This window comes from Wyeomyia smithii, chromosome 1, assembly GCF_029784165.1.
Source record: "Wyeomyia smithii strain HCP4-BCI-WySm-NY-G18 chromosome 1, ASM2978416v1, whole genome shotgun sequence".
Lineage (NCBI taxonomy): Eukaryota > Metazoa > Arthropoda > Insecta > Diptera > Culicidae > Wyeomyia > Wyeomyia smithii.
The window spans coordinates 159,902,883-159,922,363 of record NC_073694.1 but is presented as its reverse complement, the minus strand read 5'-3'; the positions used below and the strand labels follow the sequence as shown (position 1 = coordinate 159,922,363).

The window sequence follows — 19,481 nt, the reverse complement described above, 5'->3', positions numbered from 1 at the left end:
ATCTCGTCCTACATCGAACCCCCGAAACCAAGGTTTGGTGGAAACCTTGGGGATGATGCTGTGTAGCCACCTCCCCAGTTCTCCTTTATCCCACGAGGCCTGCCAGTTGACAAGTGTACTCTGACGTGAAAATTTTAAAAATTCATTGTAGGCAATTGGTCTGTTATAAATATCACCGTTTGTTGCGCCCACCTTAGCCAAAGTGTCCGCTTTCTCATTGCCCGGAATGGAACAATGAGAAGGGACCCACACTAAGGTAATCTGAGAAGATTTATCGGATAAAGCACTCAGATGTTCCCGTATTTTCCCCAGGGAATACGGAGAGTGCCTTACATTCTTCATCGATCGGAGAGCCTCAATAGAACTGAGACTGTCCGTAAAGATGAAGTAATGGTCCGTGGGCATTGTTTCAATAATCCCTAAGGTATACTGAATTGCAGCCAATTCTACGACGTAAACAGAAGCAGGATTATCGAGCTTATTATCGAGGAGGCGGTAAAATTATTGTTGAAGATACCGAAGCCAGTGGACCCGTTGAGAAGTGATCCATCAGTATAAAACGCATTGTCGCAGTTGATGTTTTTATATTTGTTATAAAATATTTTAGGGATCTGCTGCACGCGTAAATGATCCGGGATTCCACGAGTTTCTTCCATCATGGATGTATCGAAAAACACAGTAGAATCAGAAGTATCTAATAAGTTGACACGATTGGAGGTGTATGAGGAAGGATTTATACTTTGAGACATGTGATTGAAATACACAGTCATGAAACGGGTTTGAGAATTAAGTTCAACTAGCCTATCGAAATTTTCAATTACCAAGGGGTTCAAAACCTCACATTTGATGAGAATACGAGTAGTCAGATCCCAAAAGCGGTCTTTTAATGGGAGAACGCCCGCCAAAACTTTCAAACTCATCGTATGGGTCGAATGCATGCAACCTAAGGCAATACGCAAACAACGATACTGCAATCGTTCCAGCTTGATTAAATGGGTGTTTGCAGCGGAGCGGAAGCAGAAACACCCGTACTCAAGAACCAACAATATCGTTGTTTGGTAAAGCCTTATGAGGTCTCCTGGGTGGGCGCCCCACCATGATCCAGTAATTGTCCGGAGAAAATTCACTCTTTGTTGACATTTTTTCATCAAATACCAAACGTGACATGCCCAGGTGCCTTTCGAATCGAACCAGACACCAAGATATTTAGATACCAAAACCTGAGAAATCGTTTCACCCATTAACTGTAAGTGGAGCTGAGCAGGCTCACGCTTCCTAGAAAAAACTACTGTCTCAGTCTTCTCCGGAGAGAATTCAATACCTAGCTGTAAAGCCCAAGCAGACAAATTGTCCAAGGTATCTTGCAATGGTCCTTGCAAATCGGCAGCTTTGGCTCCTGTAACAGAGACCACGCTGTCGTCTGCAAGTTGTCTTATCGTGCATAAATTTGCCAGACATGCGTCAATGTCATTCACATAAAAATTGTAAAGAAGGGGGCTTAAAAATGAGCCCTGGGGAAGACCCATGTAGCTAATACGAAAAGTTGACAAATCGCCATGCGTAAAACGCATATGCTTTTCGGACAACAAATTATGCAAAAAGTTGTTCAAAATTGGTGAAAATCCTTGTCGGTGAAGTTTGCCCGAAAGAATGTCAATAGAAACGGAATCAAAAGCCCCCTGTAATGTCCAAGAACACAGATGCCATTTGCTCTTTGCGAGCATAGGCTAGCTCTGTAGAAAGCAACGCAAGATAGTCATTCGTTCCTTTGGCACGGCGGAAGCCAAATTGAGTATCTGATAGTAGACCGTTTGATTCGACCCAATGGTCTAAACGACGGAGTATCATTTTCTCCATCAATTTCCGGATACAGGATAGCATTGCAATCGGCCTATAAGAGTTGTGATCAGAAGCTGGTTTTCCCGGTTTTTGGATGGCGATCACCTTCACTTGCCTCCAATCCTGCGGTACAATGTTTTGCTCCAGGAACTTATTGAACAAGTTCAACAAGCGCCTCTTGGCATTGCCGGGTAGACTCTTCAACAAGTTGAATTTGATTCTATCTAACCCAGGCGCGTTATTGTTACAGGACAGGAGGGCAACTGAAAATTCTGCCATCGTAAAAGGTGATTCTATCGCATCGTGGCCCGGAGACGTATCGCGAACAAAGTTTTGCGCAGGAACAGAGTCCGGATATACTTTCCTGGCAAAATCAAATATCCACCGACTTGAAGACTTCTCGTTTTCGTTGACCGTTATACGATTTCGCATTCTTCGGGCTGTGTTCCAAAGAGTGCTCATCGATGTCTCCCTCGACGTTTCGTTTACGAACCGGCGCCAATATCCACGTTTCTTTGCTCGGACCAAGCTTTTGAACTTGGTCTCAAGCTTCGAATACCGCTTAAAGTCGTCGGGTTGACCTTTCACCCAAAAGAAGGCCTTCAACGCGTCGGATTTTTCCGTGTAGACATCAGAGCACTCTTTGTCCCACCACGGAGTGGGAGGCCGTTCTTTGATCGTCACGCCGGGATATTTTTTCGTTTGGGCTTGCAACGCGGCGTCGAGAATCAAGCCCGCGAGGAGGTTGTATTCTTCAAGTGGTGGGTGATGTTGAATCGACTCGACAGCTTCTGAAATCATTTCCTCGTATAACTTCCAATCGATATTCCGTGTGAGGTCATACGGAATATCAACTGATCGCGTGCGAGTTGGACCATTATCAATTGAAATTTGAATAGGCAAATGATCGCTACCGTGGGGATCAAGGACTACCTTCCATACGCAATCCAACCGTAGCGATGTTGAACATAAAGATAAATCTAAAGCACTGGGGCGCGCTGGAGGTTTCGGAACGCGTGTCATATCCCCGTTGTTTAATATTGTCATGTCGAAGTCGTTGCAGAGGTTATAGATCAAAGAGGAACGGTTATCATTAGAAGGGGAACCCCAAGCCACGCCGTGAGAGTTAAAATCTCCCAAAATCAAACGTGGCGAGGTAAGAAGTTCTATTAAATCAAAGAGCAGCCGTTGCCCAACCTGTGCTCTGGGAGGAATATATATTGAGGCAATACAAAGCTCTTTACCTTGTATTGTCATTTGATATGCGACAGCTTCGACGCTTGGGACCGAGGGGAGGTTAATACGATAGAAAGAATAGCACTTCCTAATCCCTAGAAGTACTCCTCCGTAAGGGGTGTCTCGGTCAAAGCAAATTATATTAAAATCATGGAGTTAAGATCTACATTTGAAGTGAGCCAAGTTTCACAGAGGGAAAATGCATTGCATTTATGCTTATTAATCAAAACTTTAAATGAATCAATTTTGGGGATGATACTTTTACAATTCCACTGTAAAATAGAGAGAGAATCCTCCATCTCAGCCGATGAATTAGCCATCGAAGGATACGATCGCTGCAAGGAGGGGCCATTTAGCAGTCAACTGCTTCAAAGACGTTTCAACTGTTGGTAGAAATGCCAGCAGAAGACTTTTAAGAGGATCAGTTATGTTGAAATTTTCAAAAATCCAGTCCACAATATCTGAAAACTTCAGCAGTCCAGATTCTGGCTGAATCTTGGACGAAAAAGAAGGAACAGTTGGGTTTTTTGATGTTCCTGGAAGTACCGGAAACTCCTTACTTGAATTCAATTTTGCCAATCCCGGAGGAGTTTGCTTCGGATTTTCTACAGCACTTTTTTGTTTCTTAGTATCAGTCACTTCAGATGAAGACCTTCTCTGTCCTTTCCTAGGAAGTCTAGGGGAAGAAAGGTTTTTCCTCTTCCTAGACTTCCCGGGTTCAACAAAAGAAGGTTCCCCAACTGAATAGTCAGAGTCAGACTCATCGGATGACAAGATCTCAAAAAGATTCGGGGAAACCAGTTTGGTGGCAGCGGCCTCTTTGAGCATTTCTGCGAAAGTGCGCTTAGAGCGCTCTTTCAGAGACCGCTTGATCTTTTCTTGGCGCTGTTTGTACGCGGGACATGCAGACAGCTCATGCGGAGTCTGCCCACAATAAAGGCACTTTTCAGCACCCTTATTACAGGCGTCATCCGCATGTTGCTCTCCGCACTTGCCACAACGTGCTTTGTTGCCACAGTGGGAGGCCGTATGGCCCAACTGTTTGCACTTGAGGCAATTCATTACCCGCGGTACAAACAAGCGCACGGGTAGACGCACCTTATCCACGAGCACATAGCTCGGCAGAGCAGACCCGGCGAAAGTCACGCGAAAAGAGTCTGATGGGGTGTAAGTTTTTACACCCTTGTCGAGCGATACTGAATGTAATTGCTTACATTCAAGTATCTTGGCTGGTTGAAGGCTAGAATCCTTGAACAAGCCTTTTCCAGCCTTCAACAGGTCCTCGACAGTCAGACTCGATTCGCTGACCACACCGTCAATCTCAACTACGCGAGCTGGAATGTACACGTGGTACTCCCGCGTGAAGAGCTCACAAGCAGCAATCTCGTTTGCTTGCTTGAGGTCGGTCACCAAAACACGCAGTTTATTCGGGCGTACTTTGATTATTTCAGTCACGGCTGTAAACCGTGCCAGATCTCTACATATTTGCATTGTGTTCAATGCTTTCACTTTCGGCCGGAAAAATACAGCCCTAATACCAGCTTTGCCCTCCGGATACTGCTTAAGCCGATGGGTAGCTTCCTGCGGGGTTCCATTTTTAACCCTTGGAACTTTGTATCCGGGAGGGCTAGGCGGTAGAACGAGCGGGTTTTCATCCCCGCGTTCGTCGTCCATGTTGGACGCGTAAGTCACACACGCAAAATGCCAAACAACAAATAAAATTTAAGAAAAAAACCAAAAAAAAAACTACTTATCTTCTGCAGCCGCTCTCCGCCACAATCAGCGCACGGGCGATGCCAATCTCCAGTCCTTCACACAAGAGTCCGGTAGCAAAAGCTGCAGCCGCTCCAGCCACACAGCAGCACCAGTACAGCCAAACAGCAGTACGCCGGGTACTGGATCTCTCGCAGTAGCGACACAACGTACAGTCTGTGGCGTACGGTAGCAATAGGCGATGATGCGTTCCTTTGTCTTCAATAGACGACGGCAACGAGCAGCAGTGCACACGCAATACAATGCACGGTGACCTTGAAGGCGATTAACTGGTCGGCACTATCGAGTCCGAAATGAAATTGCGACCGAACACGACGAGAGCACAACTCGGAATGGTCTCCCAGGTATTGTCATCGATTAACTAAACTAGCCCACCGTTAGAGAGATCTTCAAAATATTTTTTTTATGGCAGTCGTTTTCCGAAGAGTCTTCAATTTCATAGGTGTAAATGCCCATTTCGGGGTTACTTTTCAAAACCGATCGAGCGATATAATTCATGGCATACTCTACTCCATCTGATTCCTCAAGAGGTCGCTGGCTTTAGGTCCACATGTCGTCCTCTACTTCACTTGGGGTGAGTTCTTCGCGACCCAGGTTTGTTAGAGAGCTCTTTTTTATTTCCAAACAGGCAACTCATAATGAACTTCTCTTCGAATGGTGTGAAATATGTATTCTGATATTTGGCCGAAGGAACGTATTTTTTAGCTGATGCATCTGTCTCGTGTTGTTGATGATGGATTCATCGGTAAAAGTGTGAAAATTGTTGGAACGGCTAAAACGTAAACAATTACTTTTGGACGCTACGAAGCTACGAATGATAAATTGATACATTACCTTCCGATGCCAAAATGCGCCAGAAATCGGCATGGAACCTATGCTCGAAATCCTTCTCGCGAAAATATTGTGAACAAATACAAAACATTGCGGGAAGATTTGGTACCCGACAGAACAAACGCCAGCGTTTCTCACCATTGGGATTTTTGGGAGAAGCATGTATGCTTATACTTAACTTTTAGGCTTGATAAACCGAAACACCACATGGTTTACCTCCATACGATTGCATTTGCGTTATTTGGTAACCGTAGAACGTCAGAAACTCGAAAAAGTACAATTTGTCGAAAATCCGCACTGAATACCGAACGTAAACTATTGTTGTGACGTCACAACTTTTAACTCGTCACCTCTGATCGCATATCGAGAACTTATCTGCCACTTCTTTGTAATATACCTTATTGGGAGCAGTTCTGGGTCTCTATGTTATAGCTTTTGACAGTAAATCCCGCGTTATGATGAAAAAATGCTTTTTACAATCAACTATGACTTAGAAACTAAGGGAATTAGCGTCCGTGTGGCGGCACCTTTAGATCCATACATCCAACATGAAACAATTTATGTACACCAGGTTCGAAAAAAATATTTTAACCGAATCTCTCTCCGCTTGCAGACGATAAGCATGGCCGGATCAAAACAAACTATAACGTGCTCAACTCAACGGCAAATCGGCTGGCCACCGCAGCCCTCGAGGAGATCCTACAGCGGCACAAGTCCAAACCGAATCGTGACGGCGATTTCATCGTGGCGGTTTGCATGCATCCCACCGATCGACTGGTGACAACATTACTAGCGATATGGAAGGCCGGAGCCGCTTATTTGCCGCTTGATCCGACTTTCCCGGCTAACCGCATCGAACATATCCTAGGGGAGGCTCAACCGGTGCTGGTGATATACGAAGACTACAGCAACGTGGCCGTGTTTGGTAAAACTCCGGCAGTATCGTATACGGAGTTACGCAAACATGCTAGCGACCTCAGCAACGCTAACATTCTGCCGGATCAGATGCTCGGATCGGGAAAGAACGAGCTCGCGTTAGTGTTGTACACCTCCGGAAGCACAGGTGTACCAAAAGGTAATGGTAACGGTGTCATGGTAATCAGCCTTTAATTCCTAACCGATTTCCATTTCAGGCGTACGATTGAATCACGCAACAATACTGAATCGGTTGCAATGGCAGTGGAATCGATTCCCATATTCGAACACGGAAAAAACTGGTGTCTTCAAAACGGCTCTCACTTTCGTTGATTCGGTGACAGAAATTTGGGGTCCCTTGCTCAAAGGAATGTCAATTGTGGTTGTGCCCAAGAAAGTCACAAACAACCCGGAACATTTGGTTGTCCTGTTGGAGGAATACAAAATCGAACGCCTTGTTCTAGTTCCCACCTTACTTCGTTCGCTGCTCCTGTACCTCCCGATGCAAAAGGAAAAACTACTGTACAACCTACGAATTTGGGTTTGCTCCGGAGAGCCTTTGCAAATATCTTTGGCTAAAGAATTCTTCGACTATTTCGAGGAAGGAGTCCATCAACTTTGCAACTTTTATGGGTCAACCGAGGTCATGGGAGATGTAACGTACTTTGTGTGTGAATCAAAAAAACAACTCAGCAACTTCGAGAAAGTTCCTATAGGCTACCCACTGGACAACACTGTGATATATATTCTAGACAAGAACCTTGCTTCGGTCAAACCAGGTGAAGTAGGGGAATTGTTTGTTTCCGGTTCGAACTTAGCCCAAGGTTACGTAAACGGGCGTGATCCAGAGCGATTTATCGAAAATCCTTTCGCTGTTGATCCTACCTACTCGCGTCTCTATCGGACGGGTGACTATGCATCGATAAGCAAAAGTTGTATCTTCTACGAGGGCCGTACGGATTCGCAGATCAAGATTCGCGGACACCGGGTTGATCTATCGGAAGTGGAGAAAAACCTTCTAGCAGTTCCGGGGATTGACAAGGGAATAGTACTGTGCTACCACGCTGGGGAGCTCGATCAGGCCCTGCTGGCGTTCATCACCGTTCAGAAGGATTACGCGTTTCAAACTGGGCTACAGGTTGAAGGTATCCTCGAGAGTCAGCTAGCGCACTACATGATTCCACAGGTCATTATTCTGGATAGTATTCCACTGCTGGTCAATGGCAAAATCGATAGGCAAAGCTTGCTGAAAATGTATGAAACTACCAACAACAATGGTAAGTCCTGATAATGGGTTGAGTTTCTTTTTTAGTTTATAGCTTATTTTCTTCCAGATGATACAAACATTGAGATCGAGTACGACTACACGGGCGTTCCGGTACATAAGATGTCCTTGGCGAAGGATCTGTTCGCCACCGTTGGCGATGTGATTGGGCGTGCTATACGAGCCAAGATATCGCTGCAGAGCAATTTCTACGACCTGGGAGGAAACTCGTTGAACTCCGTCATCACAGTGACGCAGCTTTGCCAGAAGGGACACGCCATCAGTATAACGAACTTCATTGGGGCAGACAATCTGGGAGAGATTCTGGATAAAATGTACGACAACCAACAGCATCTTGTGGAACACGAACGGAATGGTAACCCGTCGCCGAATGTCGAACTGGAGTTTGAGTACAAGACGCTCTTCACCGCTCATCCATTGGCCGACGAACATAAAGAAGATGCAATTAAGTAAGTGTTATAAGGGGGACTTCGTAGCCGCATATTCTCATTTTAGATTGAATTCTACAATACTTTGATGAATTACTCTTCCAGCATACTGACGTACAGTTTTTACGAAAAAGCTGAACTAGAGCGATATATCAAACCGCTGATCAAAGAGCAAGATTATCGCGATATTCTAGAGGAAATTTGGGATGCATTAATCGAGAAAGGGCTTAGTTTTGTGATAAAGGAACCCAACGGCAAATCAGTGGGAGTTTCACTAAACTTCGACGCGTATGACGAACCAGAACCGGAAATAAACAACAACCTGTGTATCATATTCGAATTCCTGGACTTTGTTGAGCGACCGATAAAGTTAGTACCAGTTTTACTCTTAACAAAATAAACAGTTATTCGGAAAAATTGCTTCAATTTCAGGGAGGAAAAGCTACCGAAGGGAGTAAAAGAGATTCTGCACTCATTTATGATGGGAACGTGTGCTGATCTGAGTGCGCAGGAGAACATTGAGGCTATGCACTTCATGGAAAGTGAGGTGCTGAAGATGGCGATCGAGCGACGCTTTGGCGGGATTTTAACCACTAACACAAGTCCGCTAACGCAGCAGCTCGGTTCCAACGTATACAAATACGAAAACATGCTCGACTATCCGATCAACAAGTGGGTGTACTCGGATGGATCGCGACCTTTCGGAAAGGCCCCTAACGACGAACGGGTGATTGTGCACTGGAAAGATGTCCGGAAGATGCATAGGAACACCGATTAGTTGCTCAAATCGATACTTTTTAGATCAATTTGCATTATCATTTAAATCTAGGTCACCCCAGTAACGGTTTGTCGAACGACTCGGAATTTTTTATACAAGAATCATGCCTAAGAATTAGTTGTAGGAAAATTCATCTGACCAAGTGATATATTTATTGAAAAACTAAATCGTACAAAGTATGAACCGCACATTTCAAGCAACACTAGTAGAGACGGTATAGTATGTATGTTTAACTCCCAATATGGACCCTGTATTTATGAAAGTGAATAAAACTGATTCTTTTCTGCTAATGTGAAATTCTTTGCATCCAAGATAATCGGAACTTGTACCAGCCGGATTCAAGACGAACACCATTTTCGCGGGATTGTTGCACCAGCTTCAGCGGCTTGCTGGATACTGGGCTCTCCGTAGAGTTGCGCCAGCTCGTGGTTCATTATTCGCCTTCATACGTCATCCTGGTCCTAAGCACATGTCGCTCAAAAACAACCAGTGCAAGTCCTCCCCGAACATAATTCATGTTTCGTGCCCGTAGAGGACTACCGGTCGTACAAGCTTTCCGTACATGGTACACTTATTACAGGGGCAAAGCTTGCTAGACCTCAAGGTCAGCCGGAGACCTTTTCCGCTTCACTTTTCAGCTTCGTGTACTGTTCAGTAACCACTTTCAACGTCCTTGAAGCAAGGTCAACGAAGCAGGATTTATTGAAGATCGTGCCCAGCTTTTCATAACACTTTTAAACTGTTATCGCACAACCTGCCAGAAGGGCAGGCTGTTAAAAGAAAGCCCCAAGTCCCTGGTCGTTCCTCTGGGGACTTCCGGGGTGGGTGCTCAAGACCTCTTTTCCGCCTGCTCGACTTTGAGACACACGAAGGCACTCAGGATCGGCTCCGGGTCTACTTTCAGATCAATGTAATTCAAAAACCACAGCTTTACCTTAACCTCTTTATTACTATCCCCTTGCCCTAATACTATGACTCACGGTGCAATCTATCGCGGGTCGGCCGACCGTTCTGCTGCTGTTCGCGTTATTTATTATTATTTATTTATTATTTATTTGTAAAGTCATCTGACACATGTATGGTCTTAATGATAAAATAAATCTAAGTTACAAACATAATTACACTTAACATCTTAAAATAGTTGTCGTCTACAAGAGAGTCGTCGTTTAAAGGCATCAATCGAAATCCCAAAGTCGAAAAGTTCGTAGACAGCATTGAATTGTGCGGCCATAAATCGAATTGGATTAAACAGCCCATAGTTCACTCTGCTTGGCTCGAGGTACAGGAAGTCTCTTGTGCGGAGTGGTCTCTCGGGTGCGTAAAGGTTCATCTGTTGTAGTATTGCAGGGCAGTCAATTTGTCCGGAAAGGATTTTAGCAACAAAAACGGCTTGAGCAGTAGTTCGTCGCTGCTCGAGTGTTTCAAGTCCTAGTAGCTTACATCGAGCTTCATACGAGGGTAAGTCTAACGGGTTGTTCCAGGGTAGCATGCGAAGTGCGTATCGAAGAAATTTTTTCTGGACAGACTCGATTCTAGCGATCCAGTTTGCTTATGATGGGCACCAGACTACCGAGCAAGACTCGAGGATAGAGCGCACTAGCGAACAGTAGAGCGATCGAAGGCAGTAAGGATCCAGAAACTCATTAGCTATCTTGAAAATAAATCCCAGCTGACGATTAGCCTTTGAGATCATTTCATCAAAGTGTGGACGAAATGTTAGCGCACAATCAAGTTTTACACCTAGATCACGAATGTGAGCTACCCGTTGCAATGTATGATTAAGTATGGTGTAATCGAATAAGACTGGATTCAGCTTGCGGTGAAATGTTATTACGTTGCACTTCTGAACACTTAGTGTCAACAGATTCTTCGTGCACCATGCCTCAAATTCGTTGATCAAACGTTGTAGTTCCAGACAGTCGGATAAGGCTTCGATTACCGCGAATATTTTTACGTCATCTGCGTAAAATAGGCGACACCCAGGTGGCAGTAAAGAGGAAACTTCGTTAATGAACAGAGTGAAAAGCAGGGGACCTAAATTGCTTCCTTGTGGGACGCCAGAAAGATTCGTGAAATATTCTGACTCTTCCGAACCAATTTTCACGCAGAGATCTCGGTCCGTCAGGTATGATTTAATCCATTTTACGAGATCACCAGAAACCCCAAGTTTCTCTATCCTACTTAGTAGAATTCCGTGGTCGACTCGATCGAAAGCTGCTTTCAGGTCTGTGTAAACAGCGTCTACCCAGACGGCTCAAACAAAAAGAGACAAATTGAGTCAAATTCGTTGCTACAGATCTTTTGGGAAAGAAGCCGTGCTGATCCACGGAAATGTATTGAGAGCTACAAACAAACAACGCTTCAATGTTTTCTGCTGAAGGGAAAGATTCAGTATAATAACTAGAGGTCGAATAAGCGCTGCCATGCATTTTTTGAGAACGCAAGAGGGAATCCCGTCAGGTCCAGAGGAACACGAATATTTCAGTTTTTTTATAGCTTTTTCAACTAGATGATCGGTCACGTGGAAGATATTCAACTGAAGGAGATCACGTGGAGTGTTTTCGATAGCAGCGTTTATCTGTGCGTCTGAAGCAATGACCGAATTAAACGTATCCTTGAAATGCGCAGCAAAAAGTTCGCATTTTTCGCGCGATGTGCTGGCCTCTTCGTCTTTTAAGAACATGCATACTGGTAAACCTTCCTCTTTTTTCTTAGAAGTCACAAATGACCAGAACAGTTTCGGGTTTTTACGAAGGCTTGCTTGCTTGTGCAAGGTATATCGTCGGTACAAGAAACGATTGTAGGAGCGGTAATTATTACTAGCCAAGCTGAACTGCTGTTTAGAGAGTGGGCAGCGTAGTCTACTGTAAGCACGTAAAGCAGAAGATCTCAGACGTTTCAAACGTCGCAAATGTGCATTGCCCCAAGGTGGCTTTCGAGGAGGTTGGCGGACAGGTACCGAGTCTAATATCAGTTGTTTCAAAATATGTGTGAAGTGATTGACCGCATCGTCAACATTTTCGAACAACTCTAAGCGACGCCAATCGTTACGCATAAGTGCCGCACTGAGGGACGCGAAATCAGCTCTACCAAAATCCAGGTTATTTTCGTCCAGAGTTTCAACGAATTCAATGGGTGCGGAGGGCTGAACAGTAATTTCGATTGCGGGGTGGTCAGCGTCAAGTGAAGTCAATGGCTCAGCAGCTTCCCGAACGCAGCAAACCGGGAACGTACATTAATTGACCAAAACTAAGTCAAGTAGGCGAGAATTACTGTTTGTAACATGATTGATCTGCACGAAGCCCTGCTCACTAAAACCATCCAGGAGAGATGCACAAGCAACAGATATACGAGACTACAAGCTGTCAACTGTTGGTGGCGCATTCATCGGGAAGCTCTAAACTAAACCTGATTGATTATAATCACCAAATAACAATACCAGATCACATAGACTAAGGTTGGAGGTAATTGCTTCTACTGAACGTATGTGGTCCCTGATGCAAATTTGGTCACCTCTGCGGTTGGGAGGCAGATAAATGACGCCAACACTCAGTGATTGATGCGGTAGCTTCACTCTGATCCAAATCTGCTCGAGCGTGTTACAGATAGGAATAGGGTCGATATATGCACTCAATCTTGCTGACACAGCAATAAGTACGCCGCCGCCACGTAATTTGTTGCTGTTTTGTGAACTCCGGTCACAACGAAATACTGAAAAATTCCCGCCAAACAATTGCGCTGAGTAGATTTTCTCATCTAGCCATGTTTCAGTCAGTACGATGATGTCGAATTCGGATTCAGTCACACCGATGAACACTTCGTCGATTTTAGTGCGTAATCCACGAACGTTTTGGTAATAAATCGATATACCATCCTTCATCGTACCACGTGCAGATGGCGCAGAGGGTGGAAGAGTAACGCAACTGGAAGATGAAGCCTCCTCAGAGAGTAAATCAATGTCAACGGTAGAATACTTGCCGGAGCTGGCATCCTGGAAGATCCCACCACTCATTCCGACCGCAGGATCGGGACGGCTATGTTGATCGCTGGCTGCAAGAGGCTCGACTGGGTCGGACGAATGGGGGACTTCCGTAAAGCTTTGCACATTGCGTCCCGATGTTGTAGGTGACATCACGTTAAAGGTGGTAGTAAGATCGCTGCTGACTCGTTCATGGTTGCTAAAATTCATCATCAAATCAGGAAACGAAATCTGTTCACACGAATTACAATACTTGCCTGGTGAGGCGGGTCGGAAAACCCCGTTCCCCCAACCGATAACAGGACCGAGACGACTAAGATGAGGGCTGGCTGCGATAGACGCGACTGCATCGGGGGGGTAAGGGGCTTCCTTAAGGCTCAAAACATTGCGTCTCGGTGGCGGTCGGGCGTGGATTATGTCCTCACAGGGAGCTGTTGACGCGGTGTGCCATGTTCCGAATCCGAACGATTGCGAAATTTTATTGAACCGTAGTCTTCAAATTCACGAAACAATAATCCTTCTGGCCATGTTGACGATTCAAGTGCTTTCGATTTTACTGCGGGATCGATACCAATTTTGAAGGAGACAAAATTCATAGTACTTGTGTCCATTCCCCTGGGGACCAGCTTAACAACTGTAGGTTCGGTTGTGATTTCCAGATTGGCCTTAACCATAGATGTAACAGCATCGACAGAGACATCCGGGCGAATTCGAGATAGGTACAGCCAAAATTTTTGCTTCTCATCAGCGTAACTACTAGTAGGGACAGACACGATGCTCTCCCCAATGTTATGCTGCTACTCTGCTGGGAAATACTTCCCCGGCCCGTCACAGCCTCAAACCAGAGCGCGTGTGACCTCAAAGGCGGGAATCGACCGCGGGGCGGTATATTCTGCTGATCTGCCGATAGTTTAGTGTAGATAGTTCGGCTGACACTCGGTGAACTGGCGACGTCAATCCTAACTCGGAACGATTGCAGCGGCCTTCTCCAGATAATATTTCGCTGCTGCAGGTTTTTTACCCCGGCCCATCACAGCCTCCAGATCGAGCGCATGTGACCTCGAAGGCGAGGCTTCAACCGCGGGGCGGCTTACTGTTGTTCTTCCATGTTGTATATGGATATTTAAAATGTATCTGCACATACTGACTTCACGAGTCCTGGCATCACTTGTTGTTTTGACATTTTCCTTTTATGCTTTTTATCCTTTTTTACGTTGAATAAAAATGTGCCTAAGTAAACACGTGCAATTTATGTTCTACCTAAAACTCAATAGAAAGAACAAATAAATACTTAAAAGTGGTGTCAGAAGCAGGATAATATGTCCATTCCAGAGGAGGTACTACAGAACCTCACTGCTGTTTTCACAAATGCAATGAAAGCAGCAGTTCAGGAAGTTCAGGTTGGTGCCAATGCAGCACGCGAAGGAAGCTCTAAAGCAGCAGCATTTTCGATCGGAGAATTCAGAACAGCGGATGGCTCGTTAGTGGAGGACTATTTCAGGCGTTTCGATTGGGCGCTTAACCTCAGCAGAATCAGAGAGGCAGATCTTGCTGCATATGCTCGTGTTCACATGGGAATTGAATTGAATAACGCACGAAAGTTCCTTGTTAGTCCAAGGCAACCGGAAAATTTATTATGCGCTGAAATAAAAACAATATTGGTGGGGCACTTTGACCGTGCGAGGAATAAGTATGCTGAAAGTATTAAATTCCGCCAGCTGCGTCAAGAGCCGGAAGAAAGCATTGCAAGTTTCACTTTAAGATTACGACAAGCTGCTGCTCATTGCGAATATGGAGATTTTTTAGATCGGATGCTAATCGAACAGCTGCTTTTTGGCTTAGAGTCCCGTGGTATGTGCGATGAAATCATCAATAAAAAACCGGAGACATTCGATGCTGCCTACAAAGTTGCACACACAATGGAAGCTACTCATAAGACATCGGTGGAAGTGACAACTGGTCCGGTCGGTGCAACAGAGGCAACGCATAAACTGGGATATGCGTCGAAAAATGCATAGAAAAGTTTTCGTCAAACTTCAAGTAATCAGGATTGTTTTTCAACATGTCACGGTTGCGGGGGCTGTCATGAACGAAAATACTGCAAATTTCGAGCCGGCGTCTGTTTCGCTTGCAACAGGAAGGGACACTTGGCAAAAGTTTGCAAATCTAAGACAGCCCAAGTTAAAGAAGAACAGTTACCGTTATCAGATGAAGGTTCTGATTGCACCGAAGCGTTGCAGAAAATCGATGTTATCTCGTCAGATAAATCGACAAGCAGAAAAATACTGAATGTCCAGATAGACGGAAAAATTGTAAAGATGGAGTTAGATACAGGGGCACCGTGTGCTATAGTTAGCCTGCGTACACTTCGAAATATCAAAGCTAATTTTCGCTTACATAAATCAGAAAGACAGTTTGCTAGTTATACACGACACAAAATTCACTGCGTTGGTCGCTTACCTGTGCATGTATCACTAGGAAAAACCTCTCGACGTCTTAACTTGTATGTTGTAGATGGAGACTTCGACTCACTTTTCGGCAGAGAATAGCACAGTTCGCACTCGACATCGATTTTGTGCAGTTGTTCAGTACGGATGAACAATTAATAAATACTGTAACTACAGCAGAACCAGTAATCTCTAAGGAACAACAGCAACGACTATCACATCTCATTTCACGTTTCGATGATGTATTTGGTGAATCCGCGGGTAAGCTTGTTGGTCCCCCGGCAACATTAAAATTAAAACCGGGTGTAACTCCAGTCTTCGCAAAGGCAAGAGGGATTCCTTTTGCTTTGCGAGATGCATATGCGAAGGAAATCGATAAAAAAAATCCAATCCGGTCTTTATAAGCGTGTGGAATCGTCGGAATGGGCATCCACTACTCACGTTGTCGCAAAAAAGAACGGAAAAATCCGAATAACAGGTAACTACAAAACAACTTTAAACGCTAGAATGGTAATTGACGAGCATCCAATTCCCCGAGCAGATTATCTTTTTCACAAAATGAAAGGTGCGACGGTTTTTTGCCATCTTGATATAACCGACGCTTATTCCCACTTGACTGTTGATGAATTCAGTCACGCGCTTACGCTCAACACTCCCACACATGGATTAATTCGACCAATGCGAGCTGTGTATGGTGCAGCTAATATCTCAGCAATATGACAGAGACGAATGGAGACGGTTTTGCAAGGACTTCCGAATGTTGTGAATTTTTATGATGATATTTTGATATATGCGGCACACTTCGAAGAAATGTTGGACATACTTAATAAAACGTTGAATACACTTGAAACGAGCGGACTTCGCCTAAATCGATCGAAATGTGTTTTTGGAGCTCCGGCTGTGGACTTTTTGGGACATAAAATCGATGCGGCAGGTGTGCATAAATCGGACAGACATATTGAAGCGATACGCGATGCGAAGAAACCATCGAACGCCGAAAAGCTCAAGCTATTTCTTGGAAAAGCCACTTATTACAGCGCTTTCATTCCCAACCTGTCAACACGGGACAGGCCTCTCCGAAATATATTGCTCAAGGATCAATTTAAATGGACAACAGAAGCCGAGTTAGCGTATACTGAAATCAAAAATGCGCTGATTTCACCACAGGTACTACTACAGTACGATCCGGATCTCCCATTACTGTTGGCTACCGACGCCAGTAGTACAGGGCTCGGTGCTGTATTATCTCATCGTCTGAGTGATGGAGCAGAAAGACCAATAGCGTATGCAAGCCGAACTTTAAACGCGACAGAACAGAGTTACCCTCAAATCGACAAGGAAGCACTGGCTATAGTTTGGGCCGTGCAGAAGTTTTTTATGTACTTGTATGCTCACCACTGGATACTGATAACCGACCATAAGCCGCTATCTCAAATATTACATCCAGAAAAATCACTTCCTACACTCTGCATCAGCCGCATGGCCAACTATGCAAATTTTTTGGCAAATTTCGACTTCGACGTAGTCTTCAAACGAACAAAAGTAAATTTAAACGCAGACTATTGCTCCCGTATAGTTTCAGCTGATGCGGTGAACCTGTTGCAAGAGAATCTAGCTATTGATCAAAATGAACAGCAAGATGAATTCGACTGTTTTATGCTACATCAAATCGACCAACTGCCAATACATGCGCCTCGGGTCGCGCAAGAAACGCGAAAGGTCGAGCGTTTAGGTAAAATACTTCGTGCTCTCGAGGATGGAAAATCTTGGTTTTAAATCCCCTGAAATCAACTACAAAACTGCAGCGGGATGTCTAGTGTATGAACATAGAGTGGTCGTACCGCGTTCTTTACAAGAAACTGTTTTAAAGGATTTGCACGTAGGACATCTAGGAATAGTAAAGATGAAAGGATTGGCGCGATCATTTGTTTATTGGCGCGGAATAGACTCAGATATCGAGCAGACTGCGAAAAGTTGTCATGAATGTGCTAAGAATGCCAACGAGCCTCCAAAATTTCGAGATCATGTTTGGGAATATCCGAAAGCGCCATGGGAGCGCATCCATATAGATTTTGCTGGTCCATTTTGGGAGTAATGTTACTCATAATCACGGATGCATACAGTAAGTGGATCGAAGTTAAAGTAACAACCAGTATGACGACTAGTGCTACAATTGCTCTTCTCGATGAGCTATTTGCGTCATATGGAATTCCTATAACGGTCGTTTCTGATAACGGAACTAATTTTACATCTACCGAATTTAAGTCTTTTCTTCGGATGGCAGGTGTAAAATTTCATAAGTTGACCGCCCCGTATCATCCATCAACAAATGGTCAGGCGGAACGTAGTGTACAAACCGTGAAGAGTGCTTTAAAAGCTATGGGCACAACAAGGTGTAACATTCAATGTAATTTGAACATATTCCTTCGTCAGTATAGAAGAGCGCTTCATTCTACAACAGGACAACCACCATGTCAACTGTTTTTGGGACGCAATATTCGAACACGGATGAATTTGCTGCTACCGGAGGATATATCGGTGAGAATCTATCAGCAACAGAAAAACAAACTCGATTCTTCATTCCGGGAGTTCAGTGTATCCCAATCGGTTTATTTTCGGTCCTACAATTTGAGAATGGACAAATGGGTTGCAGGTGTGATTTCGGCGCGACTAGGAGACATACATTATGAAGTAGACTATAACGGTAAGAAGTGTAAACGACATGTGGATCACGCTAGAGTGCCAGGCTTGTCGGACAAAAATTCTTGTATGAACAACAAACCTGACCCCTATGGCCTTCGACTTTCATCTGAATCAACACCAATCACTGTTACGTCTAGATCCGAGGTACAGGAACAACCATCATCACCCGATGTTTTATCTAATAGTGGTTGTGAACGCTCTATCAATCCAAACGGTAACCTCGATACAAATGGAACGACAACTCCTCTAACACTTCCACGTCGGTCTACAAGAACCAGGAAACCACGAATCATCCTCACACCTGATAGCAGTTGAAGGAGGGAAATGTGCTGTATATGGATGTTCAAAATGTATCTGCACACACTGGCTTCACGAGTCCTGGCATCACTTGTTGTTTCCTTATTTGCTTTTTATCCTTTTTTACGTTGAATAAAAATGTGCTTAAGTAAACACATGCAATTTAAGTTCTACCTAAAACTCAATAGAAAGAACAAATAAATACTTAAAATTCCAATCTCTTAGCTGTCGTTTTATGCAGGTGGCGGTGACAATCCTCCGGTAGCATTCCACGTTATTCCCGTAAAATTAATGGGTCCTGGCTCTATTTCTATCACCAACTCTTTACCAATCGGTAGCTCCTTTTATGGTATATTCACCTTATTTTAGACACTTTATATTAAAAAAACTTTTACTTTGTGGGTAATCTTTTCGGTTCAGCGTATCGATCAAAAGTGATCGTCGCTGCGGTTACCCAGGATGAACGGACCTGCTCTTTTTATTTATTTCCTGGCTCACTTAGCCACTGAACTGCAGTTCTTGCGTTCCCAATGAACGATTGTTTCTGTGTGGAGACTTGTGGATTGCGTATTGCACCGCGAGCTCTTTTTAAATTAGCCGTTACATTTTTATTTTATACCTACTTGCTAATGATCCTAGGAGTTGATATTTCGTTATTTTATCGGTCTATAAATTACACAACTTTTTTTTATAATAATGGTATTGAAGTTTAACCCTAAATAATCTTAGGAGAATTGAATTTCATCGCACATCCAACCAATTTCTGCATACAATTCATTCCGAACGCTACTATACTGCGCCTCAGTGCATGAAACGCACTCTCCCTACATGGGTATTATAGGGTGAAGGTTCGAAACGGTAACAAAACGCAATGTTTAAGAGAAGACAAGAAACACCATCACCTTGTTAAAGTCCCTTGCGTGTTTCAAACGGGCTTGATAACACACACGAAATCTTCACACAGGGGCTT

General features: G+C 44.3%; 2 protein-coding genes across 4 annotated transcripts in view; both read left to right on the top strand.

Moving 5' to 3' along the window:
- Positions 1-9,375, top strand: part of LOC129730703 (beta-alanyl-bioamine nonribosomal peptide synthetase ebony) — a 105,770-nt gene extending 96,395 nt beyond the window's left edge. For all 3 annotated transcript variants that reach the window (XM_055690245.1, XM_055690261.1, XM_055690252.1), the window contains exons 3-7: positions 6,293-6,754; positions 6,813-7,871; positions 7,929-8,328; positions 8,413-8,676; positions 8,740-9,375. In XM_055690245.1, coding sequence (XP_055546220.1) covers positions 6,293-6,754; positions 6,813-7,871; positions 7,929-8,328; positions 8,413-8,676; positions 8,740-9,085 — 2,531 coding nt within the window. In that variant the 3' untranslated portion in view covers positions 9,086-9,375. The remainder of the gene's footprint in view (positions 1-6,292; positions 6,755-6,812; positions 7,872-7,928; positions 8,329-8,412; positions 8,677-8,739) is intronic.
- Positions 9,376-17,605: 8,230 nt separating this feature from the next.
- Positions 17,606-18,529, top strand: LOC129717313 (uncharacterized protein K02A2.6-like). Its single transcript, XM_055667177.1, has one exon. It carries the CDS (start codon positions 17,606-17,608, stop codon positions 18,527-18,529), a length of 924 nt encoding a protein of 307 aa, XP_055523152.1.
- Positions 18,530-19,481: the final 952 nt, after the last annotated feature.